The 14,514-nt window shown below is 43.1% G+C and overlaps 1 protein-coding gene across 2 annotated transcripts; it reads left to right on the top strand.

Annotated features, from left to right (window-relative positions):
- The first annotated feature begins 1,515 nt into the window (after positions 1 to 1,515).
- Zscan12 (zinc finger and SCAN domain containing 12) lies at positions 1,516 to 12,744 on the top strand. Of its 2 annotated transcripts, none has more exons than XM_057787899.1 (4): positions 1,516 to 1,653; positions 2,858 to 3,264; positions 5,818 to 5,962; positions 7,292 to 12,744. In XM_057787899.1, the coding sequence occupies exons 2-4, from the start codon at positions 2,863 to 2,865 to the stop codon at positions 8,197 to 8,199; spliced, it is 1,455 nt and encodes a 484-aa protein (XP_057643882.1). In that variant the 5' UTR covers positions 1,516 to 1,653; positions 2,858 to 2,862; the 3' UTR covers positions 8,200 to 12,744. The 2 variants fall into 2 exon arrangements, with proteins under 2 accessions (XP_057643882.1, XP_057643881.1); XM_057787898.1 differs by having other exon boundaries at positions 1,584 to 1,653; positions 2,811 to 3,264.
- Positions 12,745 to 14,514: the final 1,770 nt, after the last annotated feature.

Here is a 14,514-nt window from a genome sequence, read left to right on the forward strand (position 1 = left end):
ACAGAATGTTCTAGTATGTCATAAGACTATTAATCACTATTCTTTTTCAGGGGTTCTTGACCCTTCTTTATTTTATTTTTTTATTTTATTGAGCTCTACATTTTTCTCTGCTCCCCTCCCTGCCTCTCTCCTCCCCTTTAACCTTCCCCCAAGATCCCCATGTTCCCAATTTACTCAGATCTTGTCTTTTTCTTCTTCCCATGTAGATTAGATCTATGTATGTCTCTCTTAGTGTCCTCATTGTTGTCTAAGTTCTCTGGGATTGTGATTTGTGAGCTGTTTTTATTTTCTTTTTTGCTTTATTTTAAAAACCACTTATGAGTGAGTACATGTGATACTTGACTTTCTGTGTCTGGGTTATCTCACTCAAAATTATGTTTTCTAGCTCCATCCATTTTCCTGTAAAATTCAAGATGTCATTATCTTTTTTCTGCTGTGTAGTACTCCATTATGTAAATGTACCACATTTTCCTTATCCATCCTTCAGTTGAGGGGCATTTAGGTTGTTTCCAGGTTCAAACAATGCTGCTATGAATATAGTTGAGCACATGTCCTTGTGGCACGATTGAACATCCTTTGGATATATACCCAAAAGTGGTATAACTGTGTCTTGAGGAAGGTTGTTTCCTAATTTTCTAAGAAAACGCCACACTGACATCCAAAGGGGCTGTAGCAGCTTGCATTCCCACCAGCAATGCAGAAGTGTTCCCTTTCCCTCACAATCTCTCCAGCATAAGTTGTCATCAGTGTTTTTGATTTTGGCCATTCTTACAGGTATAAGATGGAATCTCAGAGTTGTTTGATTTGTATTTCTCTAATGACTAAGGATGTTGAACATTTCCTTAAGTGTCTTTCAGCCATTTTATATTTCTCTGTTGAGAGTTCTCTGTTTAGGTCTGTACTCCATTCTTTATTTTAATTTTAAAATAGTCTTTAATTCTAGAAAAATATTTGTTTTTTGGGATATCATATTTAAGAGGCGTTGACTACTTTGTTGAGTTTTTCTATCCAAGAAAAGCTATTTAAGTTCATATTTGGTCTTTTAAAGTGTGTTTTAAAGTTTCTTCCAAGCAAATGTGGTACATTTCTTGGTCTTGAGTATTTTTTTTTTATTGCTGTTTATGTAGCTGTGGCCTTTTCATTCACCATCCTATATATGAAAGCTGATTTTAGTGTTGTTTATTTCCTAACTTACTAAGTTATCCTTTTAGTATATTTTTCCAATTGATTATTGTGGCTTTTCAAATTTATGATCATATTACCAGTATATTAAAAATTCATCATTTTTTTAAAGATGAATCATTGAAAAGGTGATCAAAACCCCATAGACTGGATTTGAGGAGCCCATCCACGCGGGTAAGCATAGCTGCGTGGGGACGGGCCGGGGATAACAACTCATTGAAGCATCATTAATCTCAGAGATACTGAAACAAACCGGAGTTCCCTACTTCCCTATTGGGTAGACAAGCCCAGTCTTCCCGCGCAGGCGCGGGGGACAAACCACAGAGTAGAACAGCAGAGCTCCGTAGAGTGGCTTTGGGCGTGCGCGGGCGCCATCGCGTCTGCTCCGGCGTTCCGGCCTCACTGGCAGTCTTCGAGGGCTTCCGGTTCCAGCGCGGTCTGGGTTCCCCGTCTTTACTCAGGAGCTCCTAGGTGAGCGAGCTGCTGCTCCCGGCTGGTGGGAGGGCTCGGGTTGGATGACGAGGTGAGGGGGAAGGCCTTCCTGGCACGGTGTGGCCGCCTATGCGTACGTCTGGGGCGCAGAACCGGCTGGGACCCAGGAACGCAGCGGAACTTAGATTTACAATCACAGAATTGGAGGGGCAGAAGGAAGGCAGAGTACCCTCCAACCTTTAACCTTTATGAATGATCACATCCCGGCAAAAGCCAATTTGTGACTATTCTGTGTATATGATTTTATCCCACTAGGCTTCAGGTATACTGAACAGTTTCAAAAGCAGCGAGTCGTGGATACCCTAATTGTCTGCTCTCCACTCGTTCAATTATTTTTGTGGTACTGGTATTGAACCTCGCTGATGGTAGGCAGCACTTGCCCTTCCCCAACGCTGTCTGCTTATTCTAAAAGTCTTCTTTCAGATCGTTGTGTTTTACTTTAGTAGTAAAGTGGAGATTGTTATACCCAGATCCGCAGAGTCCCCCAGACACCAACAAAGAGACCGAGTCCCGTATGTAAAAACAAAGACCCTTTATTCTTACACAAGTTCGCGGACTCGGACTCTCCGTGTGCCCAACGCATTGGCGCAATCGGAGAGCTCTGAGGACAGTTAGGGTGCAGTTTTTATATAATAGCAGAGGGATTTGTAAAATTCAGGACCCCTGTTTGGCTGACATTTGTCTAGGGGGTGTACTGGTGAAAAGCGGTGGGTGTGTGCTGGCAGGTGATCCTATCTGCAATGGTTGTTGGAACATTAGGTATTTCCTTAGGATTGTCTGTTTCTGGGTGGAACATGGATAGTCTCTCAATTTGTAGTCTTTCTTGGAACCAGGTAAACTGAGGCTCAAGCCTACCTTCCTGTTGGTCAACGGGGCCAGTCTTGGCCGGTGTGTACCAAGCTGCCCTGGGTCCTCCAGAGATAAGTTTCTTATTAAGCCGTACTCCCCGAAGTCCTGAAACAACTTGGCATCTTTTTCACTTTTGTCGATTTTTGTGAAAATACATGCACTTCCGCTTCAGCTGAATACAGTAAATTAACTGGAGGGCAGGCTTTCAACTATCACACTTAAAACTCTTAAAATATGCAATATTTGCTTATGGTAGTTTGTGTTAATAATGATGACTTGTTCCTTAGGTCCTTTACAAGGGAGTTATTGAAATCCTGGTAAATCTTTTGTATAGCTATAATGGCTTCTATTGGTGATACCGAGATCTGTAAGAACCAGGATGGAGGTTTGGAAATAAAGATGGAGGAAGAGTGTAAGTATACCGCCAGACAGGATTGGAGCCTGCAAAAGAACACTTACAACAGAGAAGTCTTCCGAAAGTTCTTCAGACAGTTTAGCTACCGGGAAACATCTGGACCCCGCGAGGCTTTGGACCGACTCCGGGAACTTTGCCGTCAGTGGCTGAGACCTGATACTCACACCAAGGAGCAGATCCTGGAGCTGCTGGTGCTGGAGCAGTTCCTGACCATCCTACCAGAGGAGCTGCAGGCCTGGGTGCAGGAGCAGAACCCCGAGAGTGCGGAGGAGGTGGTGACTGTGTTGGAGGATTTAGAGAGAGAGCTTGATGAGCTAGGATACCGGGTAGGAACAAAAAAATGTGGTTTCTGTTTCCTAAAATTAATTGTGGATTTGTAGGCCATAGTGAATTATATACCATGATTTCAAAAAGCACATTGACACTCAGGTGGATCCAAAAGGGACCGTAGTTTCATGGGAATTGGGGGTTGAATTTGTATGTTACAAGTCTGGAGCTTGTACTCTTCATATCTCTCCTCCTTACAGGTGTGCACCACCACTCCTGTCTGGTCTCAGCTTATTTATACCTTTTCATCAGAGGGATTGTATACTTCTTGCTAAGCTACAAAATCCTATCTGATGAATATGCTTCTTGGTTCAAACACAAGATTTACACTACAGAGAGAAGCTACCAGAAGGTGATAGAAGGAGAGGGCATTAGAGAGATGATGGGACTAAGATGGAGAGCAGCCTTTTGTAAAGGGTATTATGTAATGTAAAACAAGTAATTAAGAAATAAGGTTGTGAGCTGGGCAGGAGCCCATGCTTTTGTCAACTAGCACCCAGAAGGGGGTGGAAGCAGGTGGATTGAGAGTTCGAGACCAATTTGGGCTACATAGCACAACCCTGTCTCAAAAATATGAAGACTGGGGGTGTAACTCAGTGTTAGAGGACTTGCTTAGTATGTACAAGGTCCTGTGCTTCATCCCCAGAACTGTGGTAGCTGTGTACATGGTGACGGGGCTGTTAATATTCCCTAGCGGAAACACTGGGAGGGATACCAGCCGCTAATTCCTCTCCCTCCACACCCACCAAGCTGTTAGTGGACAGCAGGACTCCAGTGCTGCCAATGTGATGAACTCCTCACCAGGGCTAGGGTGGAACTTGTCACCCTGGTCTCGGTAAGAAACCCCTCCCCTGGACTGTAAGCAAGCTCAAGGAACTCACTGATTGGCCAAGTGAAACTTAACTGGGATCTTTATTTGGTCTGTTATCAGTGGCCTATCTGGAGCGAATGGAAGCTGGCTCACATCCCCCCCCCCAGGAAAAGTCATATATCTTATAGCCATTGTCCTGATTCTGCATTAAACAGTTAAAAGATGGGAAAAAAATCAAAATCGCTATCCTGAATGAATGACATATGGGAAGAGCGTGGAAAGTTAGATGGGGGGGCCACGCGGACAAGACACGTTTGTGGAGAATGGAAAGTTAGATGGGGGGGGCAGGGCGAGCAGGACACGTTTGCAGAGAATGGAGAGTTAGATGGGGGGGGCAGGGCGGGCAGGACACGTTTGTGGAGAATGGAAAGTTAGATGGGGGGGCAGGGCGGGCAGGACACGTTTGCGGTATAGAAAGCCCATCTCTATGGGAAAGGCGAAGTTTGTGTAGAAAAGTTGAGATACAGAGTTCATGACATTGACCATCAACGTCTTGTCTTAAATTTTCTTCTAGTACAAAGGCTCCGTATCTTTTCTCCACTGTCTAAGTGAGCTTTAAAAATTATGTAAAAGAGGCGTATTGCCTTTCTTATTTTTGACATGGGAGGGTCTGTGTCAGTGGAGGTGTCCTTACTGAGGAATCTGTTGTAGGCTCTGCACTCAGGGCTTAAAGCTTGTAAGAGAACTGTGATGAAGACACTTCCGGCAGAGTTGAAGACTGTAGGTGGCCATTCTGCAGTAACGAAATACCAGTTTTCTGTCACATGCCATCAAAGACCCTTGGATGGAGCAGTGAATGTCATGTGCAAGTTACTGTTCATATGCAGAGTCTAGTCTCCTTGGAAGAGATAGAGGGAAAAAGAGTAAAAGTGTCAGGTGCTGATAAATCTACTGAAAACCATAGAGGAAAAGAATAATGAAGGAATTGAGGGCTGTACCATTTGATAGACAGGCCACAGAGCGGTTGGTCAGCAGAGGAATGCCCATTGTATAGGCCTTAGGTATTGCTAGTATGCTAGAGTGCAGGTGAATTATTGGAGAAGATGAAAGAATTAAGAAATTATATCCTGTAGAGCCTTGCAGACCATTATAAAGAATTTAGATTTTGGTAGATGGAAAGTCAGTTCCTAGCTTGAGCAGAAAAGAAATATAAACTAAATTTTAAAATAAGCACTCTGAATTGTAAATACAAAAATTTCTAAAATAAGCACTCAGTGTATTCTACAGTGATAGTAGGTGGGAATCATTTTGGGAAGTTGTACCGATTAACTAGAAGGACAGACAGTTGGAAGTCACGTGACGTGGATACCGGGACCCCCAAATCCCGATCCTCTGAACAGCAGCAAATGTTCTCAACTACCGAGCCTTGTCTCCAGCTGCTTCCACCTTCAGTCTTTCCTCCTCTCTGCCTTCTTTTTATCTCTTTTCGCCTCTTTCCCGGCTCTACTTCTTGAGCATTAGACAATTAACAAAATGTAGAAAATTAAAATGTAGCTGTAGTGGGGAAAGGAAGGTTCCCTGGAGAGGGTGACATTTTAAAATGATCTTAAAAAATGAGTGGGATTGAGGCAGGCTGCTGGCTGTGGAAAAGTCCATTCAGGCTTGAGCAGGCCAGGTGCCAACGTTATGAACACTATACTCTTGTTTGCTGTTATTAGAGTACATGTCTCTTCTCTCACAGGCCTCAGTGCAAACTGAAGAACAGAAAGTGTTTTTGCAGGAGACGAAGACTTTAGGAGCAGAGCCAGAACCCAGTGCATCCCATCAACTTCTGAAAGCCAGGCTGAAGTGTGAACCTGCAGAATGGGAAGCCCCAGAGGATAAAGGTAAAGGAGAAAGGTGCAGAAGGGAAAGCAGAGCTAAGATGGGGCCTGAGGGCTTGTTTGTACTTCCCGCCGTTCTTCTCAGTAAAGTCTGGAGGGCCTGTCCGGAAATCTGGTGCTCGTGTGTAGACTTCCAGATGTCATGGTTTGTCATTTTACTTTTCCTTCCCATCCCCCATCTTCCTTTAAACCCAGAACCTCATGCATGCCCGACAGGCACTGTAGCTCTTGAAGGCATATCCACAGCCCCCTTTCTTCTTAAAATTGGTGCTTTTCTAAATTTTGGCTTTATTTTATTTAGCTTTACTTAATTTCATTCTTCTGATAGTTGTAATCCTTTATTCTGACCTCTGCTATTTGTAGACTTTGACCTATTAAACAGCATTTTTGTCTTCCACTTGGACTGTATCCTCAGTCCTTTTAGTAACTGAGTTTTCCTCCATGCTGTCTGCAGCTATCAAGTAGTCTGAGAGAAAAAGAAGTATTTATCTGTGAGTGAAGGAGCAGTAAGGAGAACATGCCAGAAATGTTAAAGAAGGCGAATAGATGGGGACTTGCTGCCTTCTTCATCCTTGCTTCCTCGTTTTTTATGGTTTTAAAAGAAAGATTTATAAAAATTATTCAATAAAAAATGTTTGTGCCATTGACTCATCTAGTCTCCTCCCCCAGCTGAAGTCAATTGTCACTGTTTCTGGTTTCTTATGTGCCCTTCTAGAGACTTTTTATATTAAACATTTTCTTCTCCTTTACATTACGATGGTAGACTCTTGTGTTTTTTATTTCTTAACAGCTGCTTAGTATTAAAACGCAGACAAACCATGAAGCAGATTAGCCAGCTGCTAATTTGTCTTTGGTGTTTTGTCATAACCAATAGTTTTGTAATAGATAACATAGCTTAGACTTCTCTCTGTAGTACTCCGTGTCAGAGGTTATAAAAGCAGATGTGACATTGCTCTTCCTGACACTCTGGATGAACTCACAGCAGCAGTGTGTGCCCATTAATAAAAGGTTTTTAAAATTTTATCTGTGCCGTGTAACTCATCTTTGCCTGATTCTGGAGCAGTTTCTCTCCCTGTGGTAAGGGCTGTGTGTCTCCTGTTTTAGAAACTGTAGTTTCCCTTTGCCTAGTTTTCTGTCGAGTTATTATCTCTTTATTTGTTTGTGGAGTACTTTTTCACATGGATCATCTTATATCCTAACACAGTTCTATAGTCTGTAGTAGAAGCTCTGGGGTCTTATGTGACTTTCATTTTATAATTTTCTGTTGCTGGTTTCGTGAGCTGCTGTTTACTGCCCCTGGAGAGTGGGTAACACGCAGGGTCCTTTTTGCAGTTTCAGGTGTTGAGACTGGAAATGAGTCCAGGAATACCACTCTAAAGCAAGACCTTTGTGAAGGAATGGAAGCTGAACAGAATACCTCCAGCGGATTAGGAAAGGATGCACTTCAGTGTGAGGAAGCCCGTGACCCTGGAGAGGAACCTTCTAGCGCTTCTAGTGAGGACAACCAGCCTCCGCCTAATGAAAGTGGGACAGACTTGCCTGAGAACCTAGACCATGTTAAAGACCAGAACGTCTGTCCGGGGCGGAAACTGTATGGTTGTGAGGACTGTGGGAAAACGTATAGTCAGCACTCACGCCTCCTCGAACACAAAAGCGTCCACACTGGAGACAAGCCCTACAGGTGTGAAGTATGCGGGAAAACCTTCCGGTGGAAGACTGTGCTTATTCGACATAAGGTGGTGCACACCGGAGAGAAACCGTACAAGTGTAATGAATGTGGCCGGGCCTTTGGCCAGTGGTCAGTCCTTAACCAACATCAGAGGCTTCACTCGGGAGAAAAGCACTACCACTGCAATGAGTGTGGCAAAGCCTTTTGCCAGAAAGCAGGCCTCTTTCACCATCTCAAGAGCCACAAAAGGAACAAACCTTACCAGTGTCTAAAGTGTAGTAAAAGTTTCAATCGCCGGTCCACACTCACTCAGCACCAAGGAGTTCACACTGGTGCAAAACCCTATGAGTGCAATGAGTGTGGCAGAGCTTTTGTGTATAACTCCTCTCTTGTTAGCCATCAGGAAACGCACCACAAGGAGAAAGCCCTCGCTCAAAGGGGTCCTTCTCGGCGGCAGAGAAGCCGCACCAGGGAGAAGCCCTACACACGCGATGCCTGTGGGAAAGGCTTTGTTCAGAAATCAAGTCTTACAGAACGTGAGCAGATTCATGCTGGAGAGAGACCCTATTAATGTGCTGAGTGTGAGAATGCCTTCCCGGGAAGCACCGGCTTTATTCAATATCAGGGAATCCACAGTGGGGAGAGGCCCCACAAGTGTGAGTGTGGCCAGACCTTCAGACAGAGGTCAGATATTAGTAAGCCCAGAGAATTTATGGTAGAAGTGGCCCCTCTGAGGGTAACACGTGTGGGGAATTGTCCAGGCCGAGCTCAGCTCCTGCTCATCAGCCTGTTCACAAAGGAGCAGGAACTCTTTCTGTGTGGTGACTGCAGGGCAGCCATCTCCCAGCGTGCAGGATGATGAGAAAGACTATTTGTAATGCTTTGTAGCCGCACTTCAGCCCTTGGTACTGTAAGAAGACCATAAATATTTGATGGCATCCACTGTGTACTGCTCATTGTATGGGACCATGAAGGAAAGAAGTTTTAACACTAGATTTCTTAAAGCCCAGCCTGGGATGTGAAAATCTGCCATAGTTAGTTAAAAAGAAGGACAGTGGATTGATGCTCAGTGTGTTTTAGAATTAAAATAGGAGAAAGTAAGTATCGTAAACTCTGAAGAACAGATTATTTGTACACTAGGTCAGGGAAGAGTTCCTGAAAGATTTTATTGAAAATAAGGGTATGATGGATTGACTTGGTAGTCAGAAGGAAGAAACACATGTAGGTAAAACAGAGGTGAGCAGAAGCAAGAATTTGGGTGGTTCGGAAGCATCAGTGATGAGACTAGCCATCCTACTGGAGAGCTGATTTAAGAGCTTAACCGATGGGTATCGGTTGGAAGTAGCTTGGGGACAGAGTAGGAGAGTTCCAGTGCTAGGAATGCTAGCCAACACTTGGCAGTGCTTTGACACAGAACACTCTTCTCTTTATCTCTAAAATAGCTCTAAGTACAAGTTCATTTTAGGAATGATGCTTGTCTATCTCAGCACTGTGATGCTGAGACAGGAGGATTAGGAGTTCTGTGCTATCTTTGGTTTCTTAGGAAATTCAAGGCCAGACTGAACTACATGAGACCTCAAGAAAAAGAAAAGAGGATGCTAGGGGCTGGAAAGGTAGCTCAGCAGTTCTGAGCATTTGTTGCTCTTGCAGAGATTCGGATCACCCACATGGTGGCTCAAAACCACCCATAACTCCAGTTTCAGGTTAGCTGGTGCCCTCTTCTGACCTCTGTGGAGTACAAGGCACACAGGTGGTGCATTTGCATACATGCAGGCAAAACACTCCTCATAGAAACCTAGTTCCTGGGACTGGCTTCTCAGCCTGTCTATTATGCCTGTGAAACTTCGACGTGGTTGGACATCTGCCTCATGTATTTAAAATGCTGTGTGCACTGAATGAGGCCCTGGGTTCAATCCCCAAAGCTTTGAAGGAGATCAGACTCAAAATAGAGTGGAATGTGGCTAGGTAGAGCCAAATTGGCAACAGTCAAATGGAGGCCATGACAGATGGGAAGTGTGTAGTGGGGTGTCCCAGTTCATGACACAGAGAGCGGAGAGTGCTGTGTGATGGCCCCGAGGACATCTTTTTGTAGTTATGTAGCCCAGGGTGGTCTCAGGTTTTTGATAGCCCTCCTACCTCAGCCTTCTAAGTGCTAGGATTATGACTCTGAGCTGTGAACCTGATTCCCTCTGCATCTTAAAGTAGATTTTGAAATGCACAGCAGGAAGCTGAGAGGAATGGAAGAACAAAGTGGGTTCAAGGTGGAAGAAATGCAGCCAGTAATTCGACAGTCAAGTAGAAGTAGCTGTTCAGGTTGTCTGACTTCTTGTTTTATAATGAATTCACTTTGAGACATTTCATGGTGAAACAGTGCACAAGTGGTTGGGTGGGGCTGAGTCTCTGCAGCCGTGGAAAGACATAATCGTAAACACAGGCTGAGTTTGGATTCCATTTGCTCAAAGTCACGCAGTGCACGGTCGGATCAGGTTTGAACACAAGCAGCTGTGTTCCAGATCATATACTTTTAAGTTCTTCCACATGGTGCTTATTTTAGTTGGATAAACTTGCATTGCAGTGGTCTTCAGGACCCTGCATAATTTTTTACAGACAGTTTCAGCTCCTTTTAGCCTAAGTAGAAAAGCCCAGACCCTCATCCGAACACCTCAGTATTCTGGTATCATTGTCTCTCCATAGTAAATCTTGTGCAATTTGGCCAATGTTCCATAAACGTCAGCCCCAGTGGTAATCAGGACAGGGAAGATTTGCAGAAGACCCGTCTACCTCGAAAGTGAGCCCTTATTTAAGTAAGGATCAGCTTTCATCCTAAAACCGTAATTCAGACTCTGCCTTCCTATCGAGACGGGGGATATCTGACTGTCTTCTCAGTACAAATCCTATTTAGGGAGATAGCTCAAATGGTGTCGACTCAGCACATCTGTTGTTAACAAGGACTCTTATACTGTAGCCCTGGCTGGGAAGGGAGCTGGTGGCATAACTGTCACCCCAGCACTCAGGAGGCTGAGGCATGAGGATCTTTGAACTCAGTAGTGTAGGACTAGTCTGGACCACAGGTTTTGTCTCGTGGCAGGAAGATAGAAAGTATATTCTATAAAATGGGCCTGGGAAGCAGCAGTTGTCGAGCGGCTTGCTTAATCTTGGACTTGTTTTCTGGCACTGAAAAGAACGTTTTCATTTGCTCCAGTTTTTCCTCTTAGAGGTCAGAAGGTGCTCTGCTAATTCTAGAGGCCACAAATCCTGGAGTAACAATGTCTCCACCCTGGGAATAACCACTTGCTGACTTTTACTTGAATTTCTTTCTAGCTTCTATCCCTAATTGAAAGTTCTCATACTGCAACCCCTCCAGAAACTTATCTCACTAGCTTTTCATATTTCCTCCAAATGTACTTCAGAATGATTGGTAAGGCATCCTTGCACATTTTTGTAGATTTATACTGTTTCTGTATGTATTGTATAAACAGTTCATATTTGTGAATTTTTATTGTAGCACAATTAATCAAAACCCAGAGAGAGATATTGGGGTTCAACCTGAAGGTCGGAAAAGCAAAACAGCCAGCCACTAATTCATCTCTACCTCAGTACAAAATGGTGATCCTGCCTCCAGGAATTCTCAAAATGAGACTGACCAAGAGCTGTCTCCTCCCATCTTATATACCTCTCTAGTGCTGGGATTAAAGACATGCACCAGTACCACCTACCTGGTTTCTATGCCAAACTAGTGTGGCTACTGGGATTAAAGGTGTGTGTCACCACTCCCTGCTCTGTAAGGCTGACCAGGGTGACTCTTCTACTCTCTGATCTTCAAGCAAGCGTTATTTATTAAAATACAAATGAAATATCACTATACCCCTCCCCTCGGGGTTCAGGGAATCCCCTGGAAGAGGAGTCAGAAAGAGAGAGCCAGAGGGGATGGAGGACACCAAGGAAACAAGACCTTGTAGACAACAGGGCTGTGCACATAGGAACTCAGAAACTGTGGCAGCCTGCATGGGGCTGCATGGATCTGCACCAGATGGGTTCCTAGAGTTGAAAGGAGAACTGAACACGTCTCCATCCGTAACCCAGAAGCTAGCTCCGATTGAAAACCATTTACAAATAAAAAGTTAGTTTTTTCCAAGAGGGTTTCACTAGGGAAACACACTACTCTTAAGGGTAGGCTTTGTGTTCAGCAGTAGATGACCAACATGGAACAAAGTCAACGATCAAGGACATTTTTTGGTTTTGTTTTGTTTGTCTTCTTTACCTTGTAGGTCTTTCTCTCTCTCTCTCTCTCTCTCTCTATATATATATATATATATATATATATATATATATATATATATATCATGTGATTCCAATTTTGAATTTTTATGGGATTCCTGAGTGTGTGAACATGTGTGTCTTCTGCATCTCTTGTGTGTTTCTTATGCTTTTTCTTTGGCTCTTTATCTTGTTTGGTTATATTCCAATTTGTTTTTTATTTATCTTATTTTATTATTATTCTCTAGATGCTTGTTTTTGTTTTGTTTTTCAATACAGGATTTCTCTGTATAGTCCTGGCTGTCCTGGAACTTGCTCTGTAAACCAGGTTGGTGCTGTGGGATAATGCTCTTGTACACTGTAAAGATTTGTCACTTGTATTGGTTTAATAAAACACTGGTTGGCCAGTAGTCAGGCAGCAAGTATAGGCGGGACAACCAGACTAGGAGAATTCTGGAAAGAGGAAAGGCAGAGACAGAGTTGTCAACCAAATGCAGAGGAAGCAAGATGAAAATGCCTTACTGAGAAAAGGTACCAAGCCATGTACTAAACATAGATAAGAATTATGAGTTAAGTAATAAAAACTAGTTAATAATAAGCCTGAGCTAATAGGCCAAACAGTTTATAATTAATACAAGCCTCTGTGTGTTTCTTTGGGACTGAACAGCTGCAGGGCTGGTCAGGACAGAAACTTCTGTCTACAGACTGGCCTTGAACTCATGGAGATCTGCCTCCAGAGTGCTGGGACTAAATTTGTACACCACCACCACTGGCTAGATGCTTGTTTTTTTAAGGAGACTAAGTGTGGTCTGGATGGGAGAGGAGGTAAGAAGGAGCTAGAAGGGGAGGGGAACATAATTAGAATACATTGTATGAAAAAAAACCTTTTCGATTAAAAAAAAATTCTTCCTTAAGTTGCCTTTGGTCATGGTATTTTATCACAGCGACAAAAGTAATATAGTTACTCAGATCTGGAGACACTCTCATACACAGAGATGCCTTTCACAGGTCCAGGCATCTTATTTTACGATCAGGGTAGGTGACAGGGTTTAGGTCATCTTGTGTGAAGTCTTAATCTGTGTGGCACATGCAGACAATGCTAGTTACCAGGCAGCTATAATACATGCAGTCAGTTCCCTGTTGGGTGGACAAGAGGGAAGAGGACTTAGTTCTTCTCATACTCGTGCCCATTGATTCCTTCTAACCTGCCCCAACATAGTCAGGCCACGGAGGTTTTAAAGATACAATTTGGAAATAGAGAATCTTCATTTCTGAAAACAGGATAGAAACATTTTGGTCTAAAGCAGTAAGCACCTGGGCATTTTATATCAAAAGAAATGTAGAAGCAGTCAATTTTGTGAATTAAACAGGCACTCTTCTAGAATCTGAGTGTATTTTGGATGCTGTAGAACATTCATTTAACTTACCTCAACCTCACAGTGCTCCTCTTCTGATCTAGAAACAGAGTAGGGAGGCTACAAACTACCTTCCTTGCTCCATTACCAATGGAAAGAACAGAGGGGAAAGGTGGGAGAAGTCAGGTGTGATTGTGATAGACACACCTGTGATCCCCACACCTAAGAAGTGGAGGCAAGAGGATCTGGAGTTTAAGATCATCCTTGGCTACAAAGAGAAGTTGAAGTCAGTCTGGGATAGGAAATACACATGGAAAGTGTGACAGACAGCATGATGCCAAATGGGAATGTTCTCTCTAATCCTCAACTGCAGCATCAGGAGGGTTAATTTCCTGTGTCCTCTGGACCACAGATTTTGGCCAGGCATCATTCTGAGTGTGCTTGTGAAGGTAGTTTTGGAGATTAACATTTGAATGAGTAATTCAGTAAGTACACTGCCCACCCCCTACCCCGCCCCAGCTCTCATCCAATCAGTTAAAGGCCTGAGAGAACAAAAAGCTGACTCTCCCTAGAAAAGTGATAGCATTCCTTCCAAAACCTTGTGCAGGACATTGGCTTCCTTAGTTCTTGGATGCAAACTGAACATTGTTCTTTTAGTCTGGAACCATGCCGCTTTTGAACTGAAACTCACATCGTTGGTCTCCAGATTACAGAAAGCAGTGTCCATAATCACACAGCCCAATTCCTCAAAGATATGCCCCCTCCAACACTCACACACATTGTGTTGATTTTCTGCAGGATCGTACGTAATACACATTCAGAAAGTTTAGAGACCATACCATGTATTTTTACATTTAAAAGCTCACACAATAAAAATGTGGTTTATTATTATTTATCATTTATTTTTAGATTTAAATATTGTTAAATGTTAACTTAGTAATTAAAATAAAACTAAACATTAAAATTTATTATTTTTAAATATTATTTATTATTGAAATGCAAACCACTTACATTAGGATTTGTCAAACACGTGTCTGTAGGTTTCTGAAAACCTTGATGTACCAAACTGTGGAAACTCATAAACACAGAGAGAGACCTAGATAAGTCTGTGAGGGGGTTAGATTCCTAGCTTTAAAAGAAAATGCATTTAGTGAGAGAGAATATAACACATAAGTAAAATCATTGTGAAATCAAACTAGAAAGGTTTGCTATCTCCAAACTTCAGAATCTCCACATTACTCCTATAAGTATGGAAGACCGCTGATGCTAGAAAC

Source organism: Chionomys nivalis, chromosome 13 (assembly GCF_950005125.1).
Source record: "Chionomys nivalis chromosome 13, mChiNiv1.1, whole genome shotgun sequence".
In the NCBI taxonomy this organism is placed as follows: domain Eukaryota; kingdom Metazoa; phylum Chordata; class Mammalia; order Rodentia; family Cricetidae; genus Chionomys; species Chionomys nivalis.